General features: G+C 37.6%; 1 protein-coding gene across 18 annotated transcripts in view; it reads right to left on the minus strand.

The window, feature by feature from the left end:
• The window catches only part of SERPINB11 (serpin family B member 11), a 91,834-nt gene that overhangs the window by 21,352 nt on the left and 43,391 nt on the right, over window positions 1-27,091 (minus strand). For 15 of the 18 annotated variants that reach the window (XR_005353377.1, XR_005353380.1, XR_005353386.1 and 12 more), the window contains 4 exons: window positions 11,855-12,039; window positions 10,376-10,435; window positions 9,067-9,195; window positions 6,398-6,515 (listed from right to left, as the gene is read on the minus strand). Coding sequence is in view for 1 of the 18 variants with exons in the window: in XM_038525848.1 (XP_038381776.1) it covers window positions 6,398-6,515; window positions 9,067-9,195; window positions 10,376-10,435; window positions 11,855-12,039 (492 nt within the window). In the remaining 17 variants the exon portion in view is untranslated. Of the gene's footprint in view, window positions 1-6,397; window positions 6,516-9,066; window positions 9,242-10,375; window positions 10,436-11,854; window positions 12,040-18,768; window positions 18,883-27,091 lie in introns of those variants that run through there. The other 3 variants (XR_005353381.1, XR_005353387.1, XR_005353388.1) reach the window with 3 other exon arrangements.

The following is a 27,091-nucleotide window of genomic DNA, read 5'->3' on the forward strand; positions in this document are numbered from 1 at the left end:
CATCCAGACATTCTTTCTTTCCTGATGGAAACACAACACCTCCAATGAAGAATATCTGTCAAAAGTAACAAACAAACAAGCAAAAATCACCAGAATCTTATCAAGTTTCTAAGTCTAACTGCCAATTTATGAGAAATATAAAAACAGAGAACATTATTAAATGACATTTCAAGGGGTAGTCATCATCATCTAGACTATGAGAAAATGCAGGAAAGTATTTGTTTCCTTCAACAAATTTTCTATAAGAAAAAAAGAAAAGGAAATAACTAAAAGCTCAAAAGAGAAATTATTAAAGTATAAAAACAAATGTAAAGAGATATCTTTGATAGTGCAGTTTATAACAGACCAATGAACTGGCAAGAACTATAAGGAAAGCTGAACACTTCTTTTTTTTTTTTTTTTAATTCTACATTGGGTTGTTTCTGAAGCAACTGCTAGACATAAGCAATGGAGAGGTGAAAATCTGAACAGAAAGTGACTAAAAGAGACAGAGAAACTGAGTAAAACTGTCAACATCATAAAAGGGTTGCAAAGACCAAAAACAAAGTTCAAAGAAGCAAGCAACCAACACTGAAAGGCTAAAGATCCCAGCGATTGGGAGAAACATGGACACGAGCTCAACAGAGAGTTCTGAACAATTTTTCCCTCAAGGTATAACGAAGTTTCAAAAGTTGCCCCAAGCTAGATAAGGAGAAGAGAGTGAATACTAGGAATTTAAAAACTACTCTTGGTCTCTCAGTGCTAAAGAAAATATAACTAAAGTTCAGTATCTGACAAGGTGGTATAGGTGTTTCATAATAAAGAAAGGACCAATCCACTGAGAAGATATAGCAATTTAATATCTATGCATCTAATAACACAGCTTCAAAATATGCACAGCAAAACTGGACATGACTAAAAGGAGAAAGAGAAAGATCCACAATCATAGCGGAAGATTTTAATGCAGCTTTCTCAGTAAATGATTAAAAAAAGTGGATAAAAATAAGCAAGGATATGCAAACATAGACATCAAAATTAACAAAGTTGCCCTGATAAAATTAAACATCTCACCCAATATCTAAAGAATATACATCTTTAAGTGCACATAAAAATTTTATCAAAATCAAAACATTTGTTTTACTGTAAAAAAGTCTCAATAAATTTCAAATAATTGAACGATTATATTCTTTGGTTATAACAGAACTAAAACTCAATAACTAAAAAACAACTAGAAAATAGCCAAATTTTTGGAAATAAATAGAACATTTTTAAATAACCCATGATTCAGAGACCTCTCAGTGAAAATTAGAAAATATTTTGAACTAAATTATAATGAAAATAAAACAAATGGAAAATTATGAGATGGATTTAAAATGACACCTAGAAGCAAAGCCACTGTCTTAAATGCAAAGATCTGAAAATCAATTGTTCATCTCAAGAAACTCAAAAAAGAATAGCAATACCAACATAATAAAAAGAAGGAAATAAATGATAATCATAAATATTAATGTAATAAAAAATCTTTATTAGAGAAAATACAAGTTGATTTTTTGAAAAGACTAAAAAACTACAAATCTGTAAGTCTAATTAAGAAAAAAGAAAAAAAAGGGGATCCCTGGGTGGCTCAGTGGTTTAGCGCCTGCCTTCGGCTCAGGGCATGATCCTGGAGTCCTGGGATCGAGTCCCACATCGGGCTCCCTGCACAGAGCCTGCTTCTCCCTTTGCTTCTCCCTCTGCCTGTGTCTCTGCCTCCCTTTCTCTCTCTCTGTGTCTCTCTCATGAATAATAAATAAAATCTTAAAAAAAAAAAGAAAAAAGAAAAAAAAGAAAAATGTACAATTTAGATTTCCAGAAATTAAATGACAATACTATATATCCATAAGACATTAAGAAGATAATACTAGGCTATTATGAGCAAGTTTATGCTAATACATTTGAAAATTCAGATAAAATGGGCATATTCCTTGCAAAAACGTACACAAGAAGAAAACAGAAAATAGAAATAGGCCTCTATTTATTAAAGAAATCAAATCTCTAATTAAAATTTTCCCACATAGAAAACACCATGCACAGAGGGCTCACAAGTGTGTTCTTCCAAATATTTAAAGAAGACAAATGCACACTAACCTTACATAAACTCTCTTTTGGAAATCAGAAAAAGAGGAGAAACATTTACCAACTAGTTTCATAAAGTGAGTATAACTTTGATACCTGAACTGACAAAAATAATTCAATAAATAAAAAACTAAGGTCAAATCCTTTCATGAGCATTGGTGCAAAATCTTTAAGAAAAATATTAAGAAATCAAATCTAGAGATAATAAAGTATAAAGCAAAAAGTATAATATACCATGACAAGTTTGGTTTATTCTAGGACTAAAAGTTTGGTTTGACATTAAAAATCAATTAATGTAATCCACTAAATTAGTATAATAAAGAAGAAAAATCATACCTCAATAGATACAGAAAAGGCTTTGAAATACAATATGGTTAGTCATTTGTGTCAAAAATTCTTAGCAAACAAGAAGTAGAAAGAAACCTTAATCTGAAAAAAATGTATTCATAAAAATACCTGCAACAAACATTATACCTAAATATATATTATTAAAACCATTTGGAAACAAGCTAGAAGTCCAGAACAAGACAACATAAGAACACCCCAGTATCAGTACTTCTGTTCAGCTGCAGTCACTAGCCAATAAGAAAAGGAAAGAAGCAAGAAAGGTTGAAGAGGAAATGACTGTATTTATAGAAAATCTAAAATAATAAACTAGAATTAAGAGAATTCAGCAATATTAACATATGAAAGCCAATTATATATTTCTACATGAACAACAAATAAAATTTAAAATAATTGGTACTAGGTAAAATTCCATGAACATTTCAAATATCTGAAAACCATTTATCAAAAGACATGCAAAACATTAACATGGAGATACACAAAATGTTATTGAAAAAAATTAGAGGACCTAAACGGAGATAAACTCATGGAAATGGATTGGAAGCTAAATATTATAAAGATGCTGGTTCTCTCCAAGTCTATAGATCAATATATATCATTCCAACTAAAATTTCAACCAGAACATTTAACAAAAATTGACAAGTTGATTTTAAAATGCGTATGGATTTATCACTTATGGTGATATCATATGTGATATCATATATTTTGCCTTTCTCAGTCTAACTTTTTTCACTCAGCATTAATACCCTCTGGGTCCTCCACGTTGTCACAAATGGCATGGTCTCTTCTTTTTTTATAGCTGCATAAAACAACAACAAATGAATAAACAAAGAGCAGAATCAGACCTACAAATGCTGAGAACAAACTGATGGTTGCCAGAGGAGAGACGGGCTGGGGGCTGGGCAAAATGGGTGAAGAAGAAAGGGAGATAGAGGCTTCCAGTTATGGAATGAATGTAAGTCAAGGGAATAAAAAACACAGCATAAGGAATATAGTCAATGATATTTTCATAGCTATGTATTGGAACAGATGGTAGCTATAACTATGGTGAACATAGCATAATGTATAAACTTGAGTCATTATGTTGTAAACTTGCAACTAATGTAACAATGTGTGCCAACTTACTTAAATATATAAATAAATAAACAAAATATATATGGAATGCAAAAACTCGGGCAAAGTCAAGGCAGCCCCAGAAGAGGATCAACATTGGACTTAACACTTCCAGCTATCAAAACATACTGCAAAGCCACTATAATGGTGGTATTTTCATGAGAGTAAATACACAAATGAAGCACACTGAACCCAGAAACAGATTCACACATATGTGGCCATCTGATTTATGATAAAGTTTACATTGTAGTGTAGTGGTGAAAGGATCATCTTCCCAATAAATAGCGCTATGTCAACTAGATGTCCATGTGGAGTGGAATGAATTTTTTAATGAATCTTGACTAGAGTGAAACATAGTTTCTAGTAGATAATTATAAAAATATTTTCATGAGCTAGGAGTGAACAAAAGATTTATTTAAAAGTATGCCAAGGTACTGATGATAAAGGAAAATATTGATAAATTTTACTTCTTTCTTTCAAATTAAGAACTTCTATTCATCAAAGGCACCATTAGGGGGAGATACAAAATGGTAGAAATTACTTGCAGCACATATATTCAGTATATGCAAAGAACTCCTAAAAATGTATAAGAAAAAATCAGGGTGCCTGGGTGGCTCAGTTGATTAAGCCTCTGCCTTTGGCTCAGGTCATGAGCTCTGGGTCTAGGGATCCAATCCCCCATCGGGCTTCCTGCTTTAGCAGGGAGTCTGCTTCTCTCTCTTTCTCCTTTTACCCCTCCTCATCATTCTCCCTCTCTTAAATAAATAAAATCCTTTTTAAAAAATGTGTAAGAGAAAAACAGACAAACCATCCTTACATATGGGCAAAAGATTCAAATAGGCACTTTATAAAGGAAGATATGAAGTGTATGAAAAATGTCCAATGTCTTCATTCATAAAGGAAATGCAAATTAAAATTAAACAAGCTACGGGACGCCTGGCTGGCTCAGTGGCTGGGCACCTGCCTTTGACTCAGGTCGTGATCCTGGGATCTGGGATCAAGTCCCGCATCAGGCTCCCTGCAAGGAGCCTGCTTCTCCCTCTGCCTGTGTCTCTGCCTCTCTCTCTCAGTCTATGTCTCTCATGAATAAATAAATAAATCTTTAAAAAATTAAATTAAATTAAGTTAAACTAACTACAATGACTAAAGTTAATAAGACTTAACAGGTGTTGGCAAAGTTGAGGAATAAATAAAACTCTCATTAATTGCTTGGGCAAGTACATTAGCAAGCCACTTTTGAAAACATATTTACCAAAATGGTATATATATACTTTGTATTACCAGCAATTCCATTTCAAGGTATCCATCCAACAAAATCACATACAATATATGTACCAAAAGATATATATCATAATGCTTATAGCAGCACTATTCAAAATAGACCCAAACTAAAAATGTCCCAAGCATTCATTAAGACTCAGTAGACTGGATTAACATATTTAGGTATTTTAAGAGAACAAAACTGACATCAATGAAAATGAGCAAATCATGCCATCCTGTAGTCACATGAATGAATCTCACAAACAAAAAACCTAAAAAACCCTAAATATATACTTTATGATTCCAATTACATGAAATTTTTAAATAGCCAGAACTAATATATAATAAAAGAAGTCAGAGAAGTCTTAATGTTTGGGAATAGGGTGGGTTAGTTTCTGGGAGGAGACACAAAAATGGCCTTGGAGTGTGCCCTTCTCAGTAACCGATGTTTATTTCTCTGACCTGGTAGAGGTGGAAGGTTACCTGAGGGCATTCACTCTTGTGACAATTTCTGCTTTGTGATAATTCATCGAACAGCAATTATGAACTTTTCCATAAGTACATGTATTTCAATAAAAAAAAGTTTACTTTAAAAATCAAGATGTGGGTCCTGGGTGGTTCCACTGGTTAAGCATCTGCCTTGGGCTCAGGCCATGATCTCAGGGTCCTGGGATCGAGCCCCACATCAGGTTTCCTGTTCTTCATTGAGTCTATTCTCATTCTCTCTCTGTCCCTCCTTTCCCCTTGCGCTCTCTCTCTCTCTCTCTCATTTGCATGTGCTCTCTCTCAAATAAATAAAATCTTTTTAAAAATTAAAAAAATACAAAATAAAAATCAAGATGTAAGAAACATACTGACCAACTGCAAAGTATAAATATTATTTGGGTCCTGATTCAAACAGAAGAGACAATTGGGGAAATAGAAAAAATCACTATTTGTTAATATTAAATGATTATTTTTAATTTTCTCTATGTAATAATCGTGTGGTGGCATTTTCTTTTAAATAACTAATATTTTTGAGAGGAAACAACCTGACAAAAAAAGATGGTACCTGGGATTTGTCCTGGAAGAGGTAGTGGGCAAAGGGCGAGGTATAGCTATAAGATTGGCTTTGGGTAAAAAATCCTGCAGCTGAGTGAGGGGTCAGAAAAGATTCATTATATTATTCTATTTGTTTTTCTTTAAATCTTAACTAGATGTTTTAAAATAATAAAGTGAATACATGTTTAAAATTAAATATTTAACCTGCTTTAAAGAAATATTTGACAATTAGAAGGTTTATTTTAAAATCGTGAAAGGTAGATTTAAATTTCATTAAATTTAATTGCAGAATGTACAACACTTCTATAAAGTAGAAAGAGCATTCTTCTCATTCTTGCCAAGTCACTTGGCTTAGCTCCCAATCAGGACAAATGACTGTAAAGGACATTTACTAATATTCCAAAATACTCCCCCATTTCCTCCATCCTGGACCTGCCTATGTTGGGTCCTGAACTTCACCCAGCTTCCTTGTCAGCACTGACTCAGGGAGCTTATCAAAACAGTGTGAATGAGGTTGGGAGACACATGTGGGACTTACTCTTACCATTAGTTTTACTTTCAACCCAAGCATTAATAGTTTTCCGGGTTTCTTCTGGAGACTGTTCAAAATCAACAGTTTGCGGCATAGCTTGATACAGTTTCTCAGAACAAGTTAAATATTGCTGTAAAAGAAAGAATAATCACACAAAAATAGTGTAAGGGAAGCAAAAGCTTACAGCTCTCTGTGTTCTAAAATCTACAACAGAGATAAAAGCAGCTCATGTATATATGTCTGGAAGGAAGCAGAAACCATATGTACTTATTCATAATAAAACAAATGGATTTAAATAAAGCTTTCCAAAAGGAATGTTTAGAAATTCTGGTTGCTTCTTCCATCTTATCACTGGCATTCTTCATTCTAAAATGCTCAAAGCAAAATGGCAACTGGCAGTTCACTCTCACTACTCTGTCCTCTCGAAGCAGACAAATGGGAGTTACTGCCCTATGTTCTAGACTGGAAAACTGAGATCTAGAGTGATTACCTGAGTAAGGATCAGAGTGATTACATTTTGCTTGTTTGAGGTCTAACAGAGAGTTAGGTCTTCCCACAGTGTGTGTGTGTGTGTGTGTGTGTGTGTGTGTGTGTGTGTATCAACCTCCCCAAAAGCCACTAGAGATAAAATGATAATAATATTCTCTGTTGTACGTAATTGACATTTTTTCAACTTTATATAAAATGTGAACAAAAATATCTTAAAGAACTATTTTATTCACCTATACCATCTAAAGAAAATTAGTGTGCAAATCTAGTATAAAGAACCTAGCCCTCCTTTTTAAAATTTTTTTTAAAGCCTAGCCCTCCTTTTAACCAAGTTCCCAAATCCCCCGCCCCCCCATATGATATTCTGGACTTATCACTGATATTCAGCCATGGTCCTTAATTCCTAGATATGGCAACTTTCCACTGCCTCACTGCCAAGGCAGCAGCCAAATTTACATGGACCCAAATGAAACTACCTGCCATTCCATTCTTGAGACCTTGGGAACATACCTCCTATAGTCCAGCAGGACCCAGAGCTCCACCATGAACTGATTAGGATGATATAAGACTTAGAACTATGGCAGGTATGAAAGTGGCTGCCTGGAGTTTGGCTTGCCATTTGTTTAACTGGGTTCTCTTGGCCCTAAATCCAGTATAGAATAAAAAGAAAGCTTGATAACAGCAAACTCGGAGCCTGTTGTCCTCAGCTGGTCCAACTGTGGGTGGAACATGCTGAAGTGACTGCCCTTAGCCCATGAGATGAAAGTTTTTCCAGAGAGAATCCTGGAATAATAATATTTCATGCATGCAACAGATCATGACATCCTCATGATACTAATGAGGAGCTTCATGCTTCAGGAATAGATATGATCATCATTATTCCAAATCCACACTTCTCTGTTATTTATACCCAGATCACTGTTTTGGGGAGGCAGAGGGGTGAGAGGAGTGCTCTAATTTCAGGCACCATGACTATCCATCCCTACCACTTCAGCAGCAGGTACCGCATATAATATTCCCTCTATGCTTTTAGGACAGTAGAAGGAAATACCTCCAAAATACCTATAGTTTGGGATGGGCTACCCCAAGCTGCAAAAATTCTGACAATCAACTATAAGACACAGAATGTGCTACCAGACCAGAGAAGAACATTAGACATTCAGGACTCCATCCTGCTCCCCCTCAGCTCAGATGTAAATAAAACAGGTCAAATAAAAATTATGTCACTCCAGCTAGCATTCCACCTCAATCGTAGCAGGATGACACAGCAATTAAAACAGGATGATGGATTTGGTCAAGGGTCAGATTCAGGCTTTGCCATTTAATTATCTCTGTAACCTTTGTCAATTGGACTTTTCAGAATCTGCCTCACGACTCTAGAATGGTAATTTTGTACTTATATATATGTGACAGTTAATGTGATAATACCTGTAATGCATTAAGTACAGTGAACAGCATACAGTAAGCACTCAATAAAACTGTATATTACAATACTGTTGGGAAATGTTATAGTGTTGACTGCTAACTCTGGGAAACGAACTAGGGGTGGTAGAAGGGGAGGAGGGCGGGGGGTGGGAGTGATTGGGTGACGGGCACTGGGGGTTATTCTGTATGTTGGTAAATTGAACACCAATAAAAAAAAGAATATTATAAATAAATAAATAAATAAATAAATAAATAAATAAATAAATAAAAACTTCTAAAAAAAAAAAGAATCTTGGAAGCTAGAAAGAACTTAAGTCTAATGCTCTCATTTTAAACATAAAAGTGACCTGTGCAAAGTCATATGTCTAACAGGGAATAGAATTCAGATCTCTTGGCTCCCAGTCCAGTACACTCTCCACTGATTCTTGGTACCCTGCCATCAAGGACCTTTGAAAAAGGGACAGGAGATGTAACTCATTTTTCTTCTAATCCACAAGAGAATTCTTAACTACTTTGTTTTGTGCTTCATCCATGACCTTGCTTCTTGGACAACTTCGGTGGTTTTTGCAGAAATAAAAATTTTATGTGATATTTCACAACTTTAAATGGGAGTTTGGCAAAACCATTTCACTGAAACTCTAAATCAGCTCAAATTTAATCTCTTAAAGATGAATTTCATGTAGCTCTTCTCACTCTTCACTTATTTTTTGGTCTGGAATTTAGAGGATGCCAAGAGAGCTGTGGGCCAGCATTCCATATGAACATACCTGATGGAACACCATTGCCTTTGTCCCGTAGAGTCTGTTGGCCATGCTGAGGGTATAGTTAGAGTCTGGCTGGTTGATTTGAGAGAATAAGACTCCAAACTCTGAGTGAATCCTTCCAGCTTGGCTGCACTGAAGCATCAGTAAACAAAGAATGGAGTATTAAGTTGCTTGATTTCTTGCCATCAGAGGGTTATAGTGTGAAAACATAAGGAGAGAGCAAGGTGATTGCCTCTGAATAAAAGAGTAGAGAATACTAACAAACAAGGAGTAGGAGAGTTTAAAGCATGTTCCTTCTCTAGATTTCCTCTAGCACACTAATCTCAACACTCTGTGACCTTACTCCCACAGATTGTGTGCAGAACTGTAAGCTATTGCAAAACACACAAGTGCTTGCTGGCCCAAATAGGTTAGTCCAGAAACACAAGTTTTCATAAAGAGATCGCAGTGGGGTCTTCAGGATGATGATCCAAGTTATATTGCTGTCCCTGTACCTATCAAATCATCTCTTCTCTATCACACTACTTTCAATGTCTCAGTTTCCTATGAAACCATGTAACCAGACACTTCAGCATTTCAGTGACCTGACTTCACTCACCCATCTGACCGTCATGGGAGCAATTTTGTTAGACCTACAGTTTTGATGCAACTGAACTCAAGGACATTATAGGGGTACGCCTTTCCTAAACCAAAGTTTCCCAAATTACGAGCTTTCATTTCCTCACAACAAGCAGGGTTCTGTGAAGCAACTATTCTGTGAACCTATATGCACTTATGTGTTTTCTCAATCAATCATGATCAAACACACAACCGTCTTCATGTGCGAATTCTATGTAATTTTCATGTCAGAAGGAATTGTCTTACTAGAAAAGAGCAGGGACCATGTTCCCAGGCAACATGGGCTGAGCAGCCTCAGGCCCTATTTTCCTGGGGGTCTAATTATAGGCAGACATCAGGGTCCTTTCTTAGTGCTCCCACTGACAAAAATCTACCACTTTTTGATGAGGCTGGCAGACTCAATCCCATATTGAGATTTATGGCACAGTCCATAAAAGAACATCAAGTTTGAGCAAGGATGATAATAAATCATATGATAAAATCTGGGGGACTTGATCATTGTTACCATCATTATTATCACTGTTAACTCTATAGGCCATAGTGATTATCAGGAAGACCAAAGGAGTAGACCAAGCGAGACACTGCTAGCTCCCTTAAGGACTAAAGAGAGGCTCTGCTCCTTAACCCCTGCACTATAATTTCTTGGTGCTCTTCTGTTAGAACATTTGACAGCTCAGCAATGATATTATCATACCTTAGCTGAGTCCTTGAACTCTGGTTTTAGTGACTGTGTCATATGACTAAAGTGAAGTACCTAGGAAAGAAAAAGAGGGATTGACTGGCATCAAAAGCAACAGAGTCTATAAAAGTGAATATTTACAAGCATCTCTTTTTCCATTTCAGATAAAGACCAACAACAGCTAACATTTAGTGATGTCATATTCTAAGTACTGAACTAAGCCTTCATGTATCTTACTGAACTCTCAACAGCTTTACAAGTGGATACTATTATCCTTGTTTCATGCTAGAGAAACTGAGCACAAGAGAGATATTCCTCGACCACCCTCTGTCAATCTCCAGGGACAGAGCTCTTATCCCAGGCTCTTCTGCTCCCTCCTACCATCCTCAGGCCGCTCACTAGGACAGTGCCCATCCAGGGTCATGTAAAACGTTACATGGTGTCCCTATATAATACCTATTTTGAGAGAAAGAAAATCATGAAAGTGCATTAAAATATGGAGTAAAGAAATAAAGGGCAAATGACAGTACGATATGTAAGTATCCTAGGGCTGTGAAGCGATATTCATCTAACTTTCCACAGCAATTAAAAATACGACTCCTAGCTCTGGGAAACGAACTAGGGGTGGTGGAAGGGGAGGAGGGCGGGGGGTGGGGGTGAATGGGTGACGGGCACTGAGGGGGGCACTTGACGGGATGAGCACTGGGTTGAACACCAATAAAAAATAAATTTATTATAAAAAATACATATAATGGAACAATCACTATACATCTGCCTGTGTGACCTGAAAACTTACCCCTTTTCTCCTAGTCTCTCTGTTTCCCCATCTGTAAAATGGGGATAACGACCCCTACCTGCCACACAGGACTCTTAGGAACTTCAAATGTACTGATGAATAATTTTTAAAACTTGAGGGCTTTTCAAGTATCATTAAGTTTTTTGTTGTTTTGGGTTTTTTTTTAAGATTTTATTTATTTATTCATGACAGACACAGAGAGAGAGAGGCAGAGACACAGGCAGAGGGAGAAGCAGGCTCCATGCAAAGAGCCCTATGCGGGGCTGCCCATCTTCATGGCCTCAAACCCGGGAATCCGGGATCACCCCCTGAGCCAAAGGCAGGCGCTCAACCGCTGAGCCACTCAGGCATCCCCATTAAGTTTTAGTGCAGTTTACAATTCCAGAGGACAAGAATAGTACCACACGTGTTCTCTGTAATATTTAAATCACTGGAAAAATAAACTCTAACGTACACTGCAGAAATGTAGGTGTGAGAGCACTGATGGCAAGGAATAGACTGTGTTGCATGTATTAGGATATTTGTATTATAATTATTACATTATTTATGCCATTATTCATTTTTAAGAAATATGATTTTCCCAGATGTTTCTTCTTTCACAAGATGGAAGAATTTCTAGAGATGTGACTATTTGGCTGACCCAGAGGGGTGCATGGATGACCTCTAGGCCATGAGGAAATCTTCACTGTGTTCCATACCTTTTCCATCTGCTCTGCACTGTTTCCTCTGGCACCAAGGAGGACCATACTTAGAGCATAGAGCAGGCTCAGTGGTGAAAAGAAGATGTTATCTCCTACGTTGTTACTGTTCAGTTCTTTGAACACATCAAGGCAAAATTCAGTGTTTGCTGTGCTGAGAGTATCCATTTTATGCCCAACACTACCTGAGAACAGATGGGGGGGAAAGATCTCAGAATATCACTTGGAAGTACAGATAATCTACAGAGTTCAGTTACTACATTTCATGAATATGAGAGTCTGGGCACACTGTTTCATGAAAAATTACATATTCATAGTTTTTGAGAGATCTGTAAATGCTGGAGGCGGGAATTCACAGTAGTTGCAGATTCTAATGAATGGAAGATCTTATTCCTTTCGACCTGTAATTCAAAGCTGTCTCAGTGCCATTTGTGTACATTTAACATTGTTCTGCAGTGAACAATGAGAAGGAATCGGGTCTTTGTGCACTCACTGTCTATGCTGTTAGACCTCCCTTGTCCTGGAATTTGTATAGAAAAATTCTTGAGCTACACAAGTTCAGCCAAATGAGATGCTGCCCCACTAGGCTGCCCATCTTCATGGCCTCACAGGAGAACACTTTTCTCTTTGCGGATACCTTCAAATTCTCCCCAGATGGCACAGTAAAAAATTGATTGCCTGCTGTTCAGCCCTTCCCTTCCCTTCCCTTCTGTGCTAAGACGACACAGATCTCATGAAGCAGCTTTCACTTAGGCATGTACTTCAGAGAAGGTTTCATGCTCCCCCGGCCCCAGGAGCAAGCCTTGATTGGCTTAAGTCAATTGAGGTAATTGTCTATCCCTTATGAGTGACTAATTAGGTACAGATTTTAAGTTATAAGTTCTGAGGATCTAATGTACAGCATGGTGACTGAAGTTAAAAATATGGAAATGATGTACAGTTCAAAGTTGCTGAGAGTAGCTCTTAAGCATTATCTGTCTCTCTCTCTCTCTCTCTCTCTCACACACACACACACACACACACAAAGTTAACTATATGGGGTGATGGATATGATCTTGGGAAACATTCCACAATGTTTATGTGTATGATATCATCACATTGTACCCTTTGAATATATATTTGTCAATTATTCCTCAATCAAGTTTTGGGGAAATAAGTAGAATTTTAAGGATTGGAAGGTGCCATGATTTTTGCCAGTAACTACAAAAAGTCACTGCAGGACTTCTAGAAGAGGCCTTCCTTTGATAAAAGACTCTCAGGCCAGCCCTCTTCTTCCTCTCAGGGTTGTTGTGTCTTCACGTGACTACTATCACAACAGCTATTGTGTGACCATGTGTGATGTGCCAGCCCAAGAGGCTAAGTCAGATGTCAGAGAGGAAAGGTGGAAAGAACCAGAGTCTTTGTTGACACACAGCTTAGTAGACAGATTAACCTACCCCAAATCTGTCCTACCTTGGGATTTCTTGTCATGTAAGAGGAGGTTTCCTTATATTTTAACTCACTTTGGTTGAGTCTTTTGTTACTTGCACCTAAAGGCATCCTAACTTACTTTAGGGATTTCTTTATACACCCTTGTTTGGTAGGTAGATTATCTACCTACCTCACATTCACACATTTCTAGCACAGCTACATCTTTTCCCTCATTTAGTCCCCCCAGCAATCTGAAGTACTTCATTCTTCTTCCTCTCGTCTTCTAGATTACAGCTGTGCACTCTTGTAGAATCCAAGTCTAGACCTATATTCTCCAGGCTCTTATGACAGACGGCCAGTCTATTATCTCTGCCTGGGGAATATTTATTTCAGTTACTAACTTGCCTTGTTTTCAGCCAGGACATATCTGATCTGAGCTTGCTGGAAGTGTGTTCTCTGGGGTGTGACTCTGTTGGTTACTGATTTAGGCATTAGTGTCACACCTCTCACTAAAACACAGTGCTTTGTGCCTTCAGAGCCAAACAAAGCCAAGCCTAGGGTGAAGGAAGGCCTCAGATCTGGGGTGGGGAGGAGAGTACACAGCTCAGCATTTCTCAGGCAACAAGAGACTGAAAGGAAACGTGTTACTTGTGAACTTTCAAAATAATGACCTACCAAATTTATATGGCAAAAATGGTGATGACACATCCCTGTAATTGAAACTGGTTGTCCTAAAATAATCATTAAGGACTAGATGCTACCTATTTCAATCATCAGACCACCCAGCATAATATAATAGAGCCTAAGAGTTATATTATAACAAGCCTGGACTGTATTTTTCTTTTCTCTCTGACAGTTTTTTTAAAGGTATAATACAAAGGTTTTGCTGATTTTATTTAATGAGAATACTAACATGTGCCTTTAAGAGGACACTGTTCTTCAAGTTAATTTTAATTTAATACAGCTCTCTGTAACAGCTCTAATAATAACAATATCCTTGAAAGCTCTTTATTTAGTTATTTTAATAATGGTTTCAATTTTGATCCAATAATAAAGCATGTCCAAGCCATACGCTCTTCATGCTGATTCTAATGGAGTTAGCTAATGGAGTCAGGTTCTAGAATGCAATTTCAGACTTCAGACTTATAAGTAAATGTAAATTTATTCTTTTTAAAACTATGTCACATTGTCATTATAAAAAGCCTGCCTGCATGTCAGAGTTCCAGTAGCCCTACAGTTTTGGGGGCACCTAGGAAAAGAATGTGAAATATACTGACCACCTATGTGAGCACTGTACTTTTATATTAATGTTTGTTTCTTTTCTGTTTTTTAACCATAAGCATGGAGGACTGAGTAACCACACCCTCAGTTCTTGGCACAGTGATCACTGGGCCACAATTCTCTTCTTTGCTTATTGACTTCAACCCAATTCATTTCCTTTCTCTTCCACTCCCATACACAACACTTACAATTTGTTTAAAGTGTATTCTTTTATTTACATGAGTCCTTAAAAATATTTGTTTCCTTATTTTATGCATTTTTCATTTTCATAAATGAGCTTACATTGAATTTTTTTTCACTGAGTACTACATTTTTAAGACTCATCCATGTTACTCGGGAAACATTATCTGTTACTTGTAAGAACTGTGTTTTCATGCCTTCACTTTTTTCCTAACCATTCCCCAGTGACAGACACCCATATGGCCTCCTCCTACACACCATCAGCAACAGAGCTATGATAAGCATCCTCACACGCACACACACACACACCCTTACACACCTGTGTGAGATTTCTCTGTAAAGGAAATGACTGAATCACAGGGTTCGTGTATGTGCCAAGCACTGCATACATTATTCAGAGTTTAAGTCCTACAGGATGGGTCATATTACCCAAGTTTTCCAGAGATAGCAGTGAGGGTTTGGGAATTCACATATCGTAAGTGGTGGAGCCATGATTCGAACACAGGTCCATCTGTTCTGAAACCCATGATCTCCCCACTTGCCACTGGATTCTACTCAGATAAGCTTTTATTTGAGGTAAAATGGCTTTATTTTTATGGCATTACCATTATTATCCCTATAAGAATAGCATCTTATTAGAAAAATTAAGAAATTTTGTTCAAGATACAAGGCATTAATAGGCTTATTCTGATAATTAATGGTTATTAAATATAGTATTATTTCTCACTTCACAATAATATCTAGCTCTTCACGCATTTAATTCACAGAACCAAGAAGAAAAGCTTTCGGTTTAGATTTTTCTCAAAAATTATTGGGAATATATACTTAGAATTAAAGCATGAACTTTGGTATTTGGCACGGTTATTTGCAAGACAGAGTTTTCACTATCATTAACTTAGCTCTTCAGAGCCCTACTTTCATCATTCACTTTCCAAAATTCCACCCCTCTGGCTGTTAGCACAAGAGTGTCCATGTTATTCTGGTGTTCAACGGATTTTATGCAGCAACCTTAATTGACCATTTCCTCTACATCTGAGTAGTTGTCTCTGTGAGACACTGAGACACAAATATGTGGATGAATTTACAGATTCTTATTCACTGAATATGTTAATCTTCCTCCCTAGACTTAGCGCTCCTTGAGGGCAGGGAAAACCTACCCGTGAAATCATCCATGTCTTGCACAATCACCCAACAATGGATGTGTATTAGAGAAATCAGCAGTATAAATATTTTACAATTTCTACTCTAATTAATATTATGCAGTTTCAGAAAAGAGGATCCCATGAAGACAGAAGTCCCAAGACACTCAGAATCCTACTGCAGGTGCACAGACCCCAGAGAAAGCCCCACCTAGGAAGTGAGAGGAAGCTGAAGTGCCCCCAGGAGTAGAAGGACTTTGAAGTGAGCTTCCAGAGAAGGAAGGAATTGCAGAAAAAATTTTAGTGCACCTTCCTGTCTATTTTTAGATGGAGAAAAATCCCTCCTAAGCAAAAGGAATATGCCATCTGGAAGCTGTCATGGGAGAAAAATAGGAAAAGGATGTCCAAGGCTGCAGCCCTTCTAGTTTAAGAAGGATTTCTGGAAAAAAGAAAGCAGTCAGGAAATGTGAGGAAGAAACATGTCTTAAAGGGGATACCGTCACTAAAGTTCTGTGAGAGGACAGAACACAGTAGGCATTCTTCCCAACAACGTCAGGTCATTCATAGGCCACTCCAGTGCAGTTCAGATCTTCTAGGGAACTAAGAAAAGGCTCATCCTGCAGAGACCAGAACCATGTGTAACTCTGTTCTGAATAAGTTTATTAGTAAGGAGAAAATATCAACAGAGATCTATTTTGCTAAACCAATCAGAGGTTTGAAATTAAGTCAGCCTGCCTCAAGGATTTTAAAAATGTATATCCTCACTGTGAATGTATTAACAAGCATGTATTCATCGAGAGATCAGCAAAAGTCACACTCAAAGAATAATCTTCACCCTCATTTAGCTCATTACACACCTGTCCAACTCCCATATTCTACTGCTCTTATCTTGCTCCTCTCAGACAATAAGCACAGCTGAAATAACGAAGTACAGAAATACTTCTCTTTACCTTTGTTGCTTTCCAGGGTGAAGTGGACAATCTGGCAGGTGAGATGGGAGCTGTGTCCCTGGAGAGGAAATTTAAAGCCTTCACTTTTTGCCCCTCCCTTTCCATTGTGTCCTTAGTGATTCAGCTCTACATCCGCCTGGCAGAAAGGACAGCCCTGAGAAGGAAGTCCCTCTAAAGGCTACCCAGAGCCTGCCACTGTGCATCCAGGAGACTCCCAGAATGGCCAGTGCTTTCTGGAGTGCCTAGTTCTTAACCTCCTTATGCCTTGCTAATGAGGAAACATCTGCCAGTCTAATCTCTATTTAAGAAAATAAGCTCTCTTTCTAAAAAGAATAACTGGGGCACGTTCAAGTTGGTAGTGACACATTCAAAATTCCAAAGATTTCTATTTCAGTATGCATGGTACACAGTTATTCAAAAAGAAAGATCCCAGCAGTGACAGAAAGATTCTAGCCATGATGGATGCTTCCTTGCCTGAAGCCCAATCATCCCAAGATTTCCCGAGCTCTCCTGCATGGAGTATATGTTTTTGTGTGGAGCTTCTCCTGGCAGGTAATTCCTATCCCATAAAAAGGACTTAACAGTGAGCTCAAGCAGAATTTATTCTGTGGTTTCAGTTTAAAAGCTTGGTAAGAGCAACAAGCCATCCTTACCTAAAGTGAGTTCAGAGGTATGATTCAGCCCCATGCAAGAAAGATTATAGATTAGGGGTAGAGATCAAAGCTGAAGACAAAAATTGTTTGGTCTGTGCAGTAGCCAGAATCAGCACTATGAGACAAGCCTAGCTTCCCAGAGGCTATTCTTACCCATGTAATACACAGCCCAGCCTCCTCAGGAGGACACCATTGCCCAAACTTACTATGATGCCAGATTGCACTATATTTATGACAACAGAAAATCCTTTATGGCCAGTGATTTTTTTGCACATCCTAGGTATGCAATAAGTTCTCCTTTAGTCCAACTCAACCATTCTAGGGATGCCTGGGCTGGTGCAGTTGGAAGAGCACAAGACTCTTGATCTCAAGGCTGTGAGTTCAAGTCCCATGTTGGGTGTAGAGATCATTTAAAAACTAAAAACTTTAATAAAAAAAACAAACTCAAAACCATTATAAAAGACACAGAACCAGAGGAAGTAGGTTTAAAATTACAGCCCTATGAAAAATTAGAGAGAAAGACAAACTATAAGAGACACCTAACTTTGGGAAACAGAGCTGCAGAAGGGGATGTGGGTGATGGGATAGGGTAACTGAGTGACAGGCATTAAGGAGGGTTCATGATTAGGTGAGCACCAGGTGTTATATTATACATTGGCAAATGATATTTAAATAAAAAATTAAAAAATTACAGCCTTAATATCCACTATGCCTATAAGATTCTCATAAAAATAATTATATACAACTAATCACACAGAGCTAAAAAGAGTCCTAAATCTTTCCAGCTTTTTTTTTTTTTTCTCAGAGCCAAGTGTTTTTTTATGTAAGCCCATTCTGACTGGTGGTTTCCATCTCTTGAAAGCCTCATATCCATGGTTAGGGCCCATACTCCACCTCTTCGGCTCATTTTTATCTCCTTTCAGATCTAGTAAGAAAAAGACTTATTTTCTTAGCTTTTTTGCTATCTAAGAATTGAAGTGATCAAAGAAGATCTTTTTCATCCTTAGATGGAAGGCCTGTTATTTTCCCCACTAAAGAAGAAGTTATTGTACTCCATTTGATTTTTCCTCCCCCGTAGAAGGCCATCCATTCACATAATACTCTTTGCCTCCCTTTACTCTCTCACCCACTCCTCCTTCCCTAGTGTCTCAGCCTGGATTCTCGGAAAACAGAGCCTTAGACAAAGTCTTGCATGTCTGGAATTAATGCAGGCAATGATCTCAGGGAATAGAACAGAAAGCAGTGGTACAGGAAAAGAGGGAAAGCTGATATAAGGGTTGTTGTAAGTTGACCACTGGTACCTGATCCTGTGGACCTTCTAAAATGTATCTCAGAACTGTCCACGTAGAGGATAAAGGAGGGAATCATTTATCTACCAGCTTTCATCCCCATTGATCAAAGGTGACCTCATAGCTGTTAATGCAGGTTGAACTTGTACACATGTCAAGCATGCGTATTCCACACCAAAGCATCAGAAAAGCCCTGGAGATAGAAGCAAGAGGTAAGCAGAGGTATCAGGCTGCAATGTACAAAGGTATTCAAGCCTGTGCAGAACTGACAGCCTTACTAGCCCCTAGATTAGAAAGTGGGATAGCACTTAAACAGGTGTCCAACACATCTAACCCATGACATTGCCCGTGGGCGGGTTTCGGAGAGAAGCTGCCAGGCTCCTCAACGTGAGTGCTAGCTATCCAAGAGAAGAGCACACTCTGGTCCTTTCCTCTTCTCAAGGTTCCTCCTGGTGCAGTGCCCCACATTGACGGTCCAGTAATTTCTATGACTAGGTTGTATGTCTGTCTAATTCTGCAGACTAGAATTAAAATCTACTGCTGGCTCATACCTAATCCTGTCATTCAACATATCCTGACCTGTAATAAATATTGTGTCCTCCATCTGCCTGAGTTCTTCAACTTTCTCTCACTATTTTTCAGGACTGAGGTGAGGTAAGAGTGCTCTTTATTGGATCTCATAGCCTAGGATATTAGCATGGGCTGGAGAACAGAGTACATGCTGGATTTCCCTCACCATGGGCAGGCCATACTGATGATGGCCTCTATCAGAAGTTATAGGAAAATTTCAAGAACTAACCTAGAGGCAACCAAGAGGGCATAAGAATCTTAACAGAAGTTGCTTTAATGGTGTTCCCAGGGAAGAATCTAGGCTGCAATACATTGCAGAACCTATTAGAAAAGAACACACGCTTGAAGAGAAGTTGTGACATAGAATGCTAGAGGAAGCAAAGCTGCAGAACTTTTTACCTGCAACTTTAGCCTACTGTAACCAGGGAAAAAACAATGAATGATAAGTACAACCTTCCCAGAGGAAGGAGGTCACAAGAGCAGTCACAAGAGCAGTGGAGCCAGGACCAGCTCTTTGGTTTCAGCGGAGATAACAAGTGAAGGGTGAATATGATACAACAAAGAAGCAAGAGATTTATGGTGGAATTGAGAGGCTCTGCTGGGATGGAAAAAAAAGAAAGGAACTGGACAAAGTAGATCCTGTTTAGACTGAGTTCATTGTTCTTGGGAGCTTAGCATAGAAGAGAGGGTGTGGAGGACTTTGGAAGCACCTGCTCTATGTGGGAGATAGAAAGGGATAGAGAATGTTGACTTCTGGAATTTTCATTTGCATTTTTTCATACCACTTTGTAAGGTAGCCAAATTTAGCAAGTAAAAATACAGGGTTCCTAGTTATATGAATAATTTTACAGTATATCTCAAGTATATGGAACAAATTTATACTATGTATAGAATATATTTCCAGTAAAGAAAGCATTGTCTGAAATTCAAATTTAACTGGGTTTCTGTATTTTGTCTGTATTTACCTGTGTGTGTATATATATATATATGTGTGTATATATATATACTCCTCACATGAGGAGCCTGGCAGCTTCTCTCTGAAACCCGCCCACGGGCAAGTCATGGGTTAGATGTGTTGGACACCTGTTGTGAGCCACTTTACTTGCTGTGGAATTGAGCATGTAAAGTGCTCAAATGTGTGTGTGTGTGTGTGTGTGTATATATATATATACATTTGTCATATATATGGCATATATATATGGCATATATATATGACATATATATATTGACTACATATTTATATATATATTGACATTTACTTGAACTAGACACAGAATTAAGGTCCACAAGGCAGCCTGATGCAGATTTGGATACTAAATGTATGTATTGAATACAGGAAAAAAATAGACAAGTGGTTATTGTTAAAGAAAGGACAGAAAAGTTGATAAGCAAAGTTGATTAAAAAAGCTACCGAAGGAGATATAAGGTGGCAAGATGCAATGCAGGTAGAAGAATCAACTACACAAAATGAGGGATGCTCCTTCCCAAACATAAGAGTACAGCAAAAAAGGATGAATACATGTTTAAATAAATTTGCATGTAAAAGTTTTGTTAATTCCTTATGGACAGAGACCATGTGTTTTGCTAAATGCCTGAAATTTGGTAAGTATTCAATAACCATTTGTTAAACTAAACCTCTCATCTTTTTATTGTGTGGAGAGGAAAGGGGTATGTTTCAGACTGAGACGGGGCAAGACATGAAGGTCTGGAAAAGTGGATCAAGAAGACATAAAAGACTTTCTCACTGACTCCCAGTGAGGCTGGAACCACACATGATTTGCAATATAAAATGAGACTGATATTCTAACAGGTAATATCTAACAGATATTCTATTTTGCTGTGGTTTGTAAGTTCCCACTCTAAGGCTTCCTGAATCCTTGGAATGTAATCATCCAACCAATCTCTCTCTTTTTTTTTTTTTTCCAAAAGTTTCAGTTTCTGACAGGACATTTCAAAAAACCATGACTTTTTCAATGAAACTAGAACTCTTACTTTCCAGGACATAAAGCAGCTCTTTCAAAAAAAAGAAGGCATGTCATGTGAAAACCAAGAGTTGTGAAAACAACACCTAGGGCACTTTCCTAGCTCTTGACAAAGACCTAGTTGCAACAAAATGGAAAGAGCATGAGGCCTAGACCCAAGAAAAATAATCAACAATGCTATTGTTTTATTTTCTAGTAGACACAGAAAGAGCCTTTCAACTATAAAAGGCAACTTTAAGTACTAGAAAGATGGATCCTTCATCTCTGGATAGGCCTCCATACTTTCATCTATATGCTTGCAATATTTCCTCAGGTAAGTCAAGAAGAATTCACTACTTGAAACATAAACTAAGAAAAAAATTGGTGTAAAAACTCTTGTAAGTCTCATCACAAGACCCTAGTGAGAAACTCAGCAAGTCCTAGATTGGGGGAAAATATTCACAATGCATACACCTGAAAAAGTGTATGTATATAAAACACACAAACACCTACAAACAAAAAAAGCTAAAGAGAAATAAATGGCCAATATTTCCTGACATAAAGCAACTCTTTTAAAAGAAGAGTGCTTTTTGAACATTTCGTTGAAGAATGTGTATGAGTGGCCAAGAACCACAGAACAAAGTGTTCAATATCATTAGTCATCAGAGAAATGCAAATTAAAGCACAAAGACGTATCATTTCATACCCACTAGAATGAGTGCATAAGAAAGACTGCCTATGCCGAATGCTGAAAAAGACGTGGAGCAATCAGAACTCTCCTATAGGGCTGGTTGGGTATGAAATGGTATGGTCACTTGGGGAAAGGGTCCAGATTCTTGAAAAGTGAAACTTGCATCTATCCTATGATCTAACAACTTCTCCTCCGAGTATTAATTCAAGGGACATGAAAACATGTTTCCACCACAAACCTTTTACAAGAATGTTGACAGTACCTTTAAATATAAGGGCTAAACACTACAAGGTCAACAAATCTGTACACTAGAACACGACAAAGCATTAAAAAGAAACAATTTACCAAGACATACAGTAACGCTGGGTCAATCTGAAAAGCATTATGCCAAGTGAAAGAAACCAGACCAAGGGAACAAAAAAAACAACACAGGCGTATGGTAAGTGCATATGGTAAGCACAGAGAGTAAGAAAAATCAAAACCACAACAGTGATTGTTCCTCTTGGGGCAGGGTTAACTGGAAAGGGGCATGCACCTGAGTGCACGCAGTAGTCAGAACTGATTAAAATTGACTGCTTTGAACACTTCACTATGTGTAAATTATACACTAAAAATAGTGCCCTGTTTTAAATTAAACTTTGCGTTTTGAAATAATTGTAGGCTCGCTCACACAGTGGTTGCTAAGAAATAATATAGAGAGTTCCCCTGTATACTGTACCCAGTTTCTCTCAATGATAGCACCTTGGTACTACTTAGTATGTCACAGCAGCATACTGACATTAATAAAGTCAAGATACAGAACATTTCCACCACAGGAATTCCTCATGTTGCCCTTTTAAAACTATACTCCTTCTACCTTAGCCTCATCCTTAGGCCCTGGTAAGCACTAGTCTGTTCTCCATTATCTGTTTTTTTTTTTAAATTTTTATTTATTTATGATAGTCACACAGAGAGAGAGAGAGAGAGGCAGAGACACAGGCAGAGGGAGAAGCAGGCTCCATGCACTGGGAGCCCGACGTGGGATTCGATCCCGGGTCTCCAGGATCACGCCCCGGGCCAAAGGCAGGCGCTAAACTGCTGTGCCACCCAGGGTTCCCTCCATTATCTGTTTTATCATTTCAATAATGTCATAGAAATGGAATTCTGCAGTATGTAGGCTTTTGGGATTGCCTTTTTTTTTCAATCAGAGTAATACTCTGGAGCCCGAGCCATATTGTTGCCTTTCTCAATAGTTTGTTCCTTTCCAGTTCTGAGTAATTCCCATGGCATAGATATACCACAGTATGTTTAGCCATTCGCTGGTAGGAGGACATCTGGGCTGTTTACAGTCTGTAGATATTACAAATAACAGCTGCCGTAAATATTTACAGACAAGTTTTCATGTGAATGTAAGTCTTTAATCTCCCTGGGTTAGTGCCTAATTTGAGGGTCACAATTTCATGGTTAGTTTAGGGGGTTTCATGTGTATGTGTGTGTTAGAAACTGCCAAACTGTTTTTCAAGAGTGGCCATACCATTTAGCATTCCACCGGCCTGTATAAGTGAGCTAGCTCTCCACATCCTCACCAGTGCTATTTCTTATTTTAGGTGTTCCAACAAATGTGTAGTGGTACCTAACTGTAGCTTCAGTTTGCATTTCCCTAACAGTTAATGATATGGAACTTCTTTTCATGTGCTTATTTGCTATCTAACTATGCTCTTCCTTGAAATGTCTCTTCAAGTCTTTGCCCTTTTCTAACGGGATTGGTTTTTAAAACTGAGCTTTGAGAGGCCTTCATATATTCTAGAAACTAGCACTTTGTTAGATACCTTGATTTTTCATCTTCTTTCACAGAGTGAAAGTTTTTAGTTTCATGAATCCAATTTATTGATTTTTTTAATTGAACACGCTTTTGTTGTCAAGTCTGAATTCTTTATCTAGCCCTAGATCCCAAATATGTTCAATTTTTTTCTTAACGGTTTTATAATTTTTACATTTACATTTAAAAGTTAATTTTGAGTTAATTTTTGTGTGAGATTCAGGTCAAGCTTTTTTCTTTTTTCTTCTTCCAAGTTTTTATGTAAATTCCAGTTAGTTAACATACAATGTAATATTCAGGTATAGAACTTAGTGATTCAACATTTCCATTTCACACCATACGGTGCTCATCTCAAGTGCCCTCCTGCATCCTCATCACCTGTTTAACCCATTTCCCTACCCCCACACCCTGTGACCGTCAGTTTGTTCTCTATAGTTGAGTCTATTTCTCAGTTTGCCTGTTTCTCCCCCTTATGTTCCTTTGCTCTGTTTCTTAAATTTGCAACAATGTGGATGCAGCTAGAGGGTATCATGCTAAGCAAAATGTCAGTCAGAGAAAGACAAATATCCTGTGATTTCACTCATATGTGGAATTTCAGATTCTTTCCTTTTTCCCTTATTTTTTTGGAGGGGGGGAATCTATGGATGTCCAATTTTATCCATCACCATTTGTTGAAAAGGCTATCCTTTTTCCATTAAATTGTTTTTGAACCTTTGTCAAGAATCTACTGAGCCACTCTTTGTATGGGTCTATTTCTGGGTTCTCAGTCCTTATTCCATTGATCTTTGCGATGATTTCTCTGCCAAGACCACGCAATCTTGATTATCTATATAATACATCTTACAATAGAGTATAGTGGTCTCCTATTTATTTTTCCTCTTCAAAATGATTAGTTTAAAATATCCCCAAAGGGTGTTAGGCTTAGAATTAATTTTTAAAATAATACTCTTCCAGACATAATTTACTGGGAGAAAGTCACCAAACCCTAGTGGTCCTGACACATCAAAAAGCACCTGGGAAATACACTGCAAATCCTAGTTCTGCATGGAGAAGTTTTCAGCACTGGCACTAGTCTTTTTGGGTCTCATCCCACAAAGCCTCCCTCTGCCCACACTAGAAATTGACTTGTAGGACCTCACTAATACCATAAAAGTTAGGGCATGAACAGAAGAAGGCTCTGGTGGTTCTCTAACAGTTCATGTGTATGAATGACTTCTCCAATGTGGTGATCTCTTACATTATTGGTCCTCAATGAAATTATCAATATCCATACCTTCTGTAGTCTCTCCCTCTCTGACTTGCTTTAAACATTAGAATGTGTCAAAAATTCTGTTTTGTGAACGTGGAAAAGTCAGTTCTTTCTTTATTATATACTAGCAGTGAACAATTGGAATTAAAAACAAAGCACAAAAAAAAAAAAAAAAACAAAACAAAGCACCACTTACATTAACACACCCCAAAATGAAAAACTCAGATGCAAATCTAACAAAATATTGTATGACCTTTATGAGGAAAATTAAAAAGTTCTGATGAAAGAAATCAAAGATCTAAATAAATGGAGAGACAGTCCATGTTCATAGATAAGAAGACTCAATATTGTTAAGATGTCAGCTCTTCCCACCTTCATCTATAAATTCAAGACATTCCTAATCAAAAATCCCCAGCAGTTACTTGGTGGACATCTGCAAACTGTTTCTAAAGTTTATGTGGGAAGGCAAAGGATCCAGAATAACCAATACAATACTTTTTTCAGTATAAGAATAAAGCTATGGGAAGCTTATTCTTTCTTTTTTTTATTTGAAATATAATTGACACATAACACTGTATAAGTTTAAGGTGTGCAACATGTTGATTTGATATAGTTATATATTGCATTATGATTACCACTGTAGCTTTAGCTAAACTAACACTTCGACCATGCCATATAATTATCACCTTATTTGTAGTGGGAACAATTAAGATCTAGTCTCCCAAGAGCTTTGAAGTTTATAATACAGTATTGTTAACTATAATCACTATGCTGTGCATTTGATTCTCCAACCCTTATTTACCTACTAGTTCTTACATATTCCCAACACAACACTGAAAAAGAAAAACAAAGTCTTCTTTGGGAGGGAAATGATATTACCTGACTTCGAAACTTACTATAAAGCTACAATCAATAAAACAATGTGCTATTAGTTAAAGAATATACAAATATATCAATGAAGCATAACAGAGCCAGAAATGGACCCATACAAATAAAGGCAACTGAACTTGACATGGTAGCAAAAGTAACTGAACAGAGAAAGAATAATCTCTTCCACAAATGATGCCAGAATAACTGGTCAATCGTTTTTAATGAATTTAGACACTAACTTTACACCTGTCATAAAACTTAACTCAAACTCATCACAGACCTAAATGTAAAATCAAAACTATAAAACTTCTAGAAGGTAATACAGGAAAAAATCTAGATGACCCTGGGTTTAGCAATGAGTTTATAGATATAACACTAAAAGCATTATCCCAGCAAGAAATCTCATAAGTTGGCTTCATTAAAATTTAAAACTTCTGCACTGCAAAAGATGCTGTTAAGAAAATGAGAAGACAATCCTACAGACTAGGAAAAACTATTTACAAAACACAGATCTGGGGGATCCCTGGGTGGCTCAGCAGTTTGGCGCCTGCCTTCAGCCCAGGGCATGATCCTGAAGACCCGGGATCGAGTCCCACGTCGGGCTCCCTGCATGGAGCTTCTCCCTCTGCCTGTGTCTCTGTCTCTCTGTCTGTCTGTCTCTCTCTCTCTCTCTCTCTGGAATAAATAAAAAAATCTTTTAAAAAAAAACACAGATCTGATAAAGAACTTGTACTCAAAATACACAAAGAACTCTTTAAAACTCAACTATAGGAAAAATAAATAACATAATTGAAAAGGGGACAAAAGATCTGAGCATTTCTCACCAAAGAAGGTATATAGATGACAAATAAGCATATGCAAAGGTACTCAACATTATTTGCCATTAGGGAATTGCAAATTCAGACAACAATGAGACACCACTTCATATCTATCAGAATGGCTAAAATCAAAAGCACTGACAAATACTAAAGGCTGGTGAAGATATGGTGCAACAAAAACTCTCATTTGTTGGAGATGCAAAATGGCACTGCCATTCGGGACAACAGTTTGGCAGTAATTTCCTAACAAAGTTAAACAGAGGAGTCCTTCGGTGGCTCCATGGCTGAACATCTGCCTTCAGCTCAGGGTGTGATCCCCGTGTCCCGAGATCAAGTCCCACATTGGGCTTCCTGCATGAAGCCTGCTTCTCCCTCTGC

Source organism: Canis lupus, chromosome 1 (assembly GCF_011100685.1).
Source record: "Canis lupus familiaris isolate Mischka breed German Shepherd chromosome 1, alternate assembly UU_Cfam_GSD_1.0, whole genome shotgun sequence".
NCBI classification, from domain to species: Eukaryota; Metazoa; Chordata; class Mammalia; order Carnivora; family Canidae; genus Canis; species Canis lupus.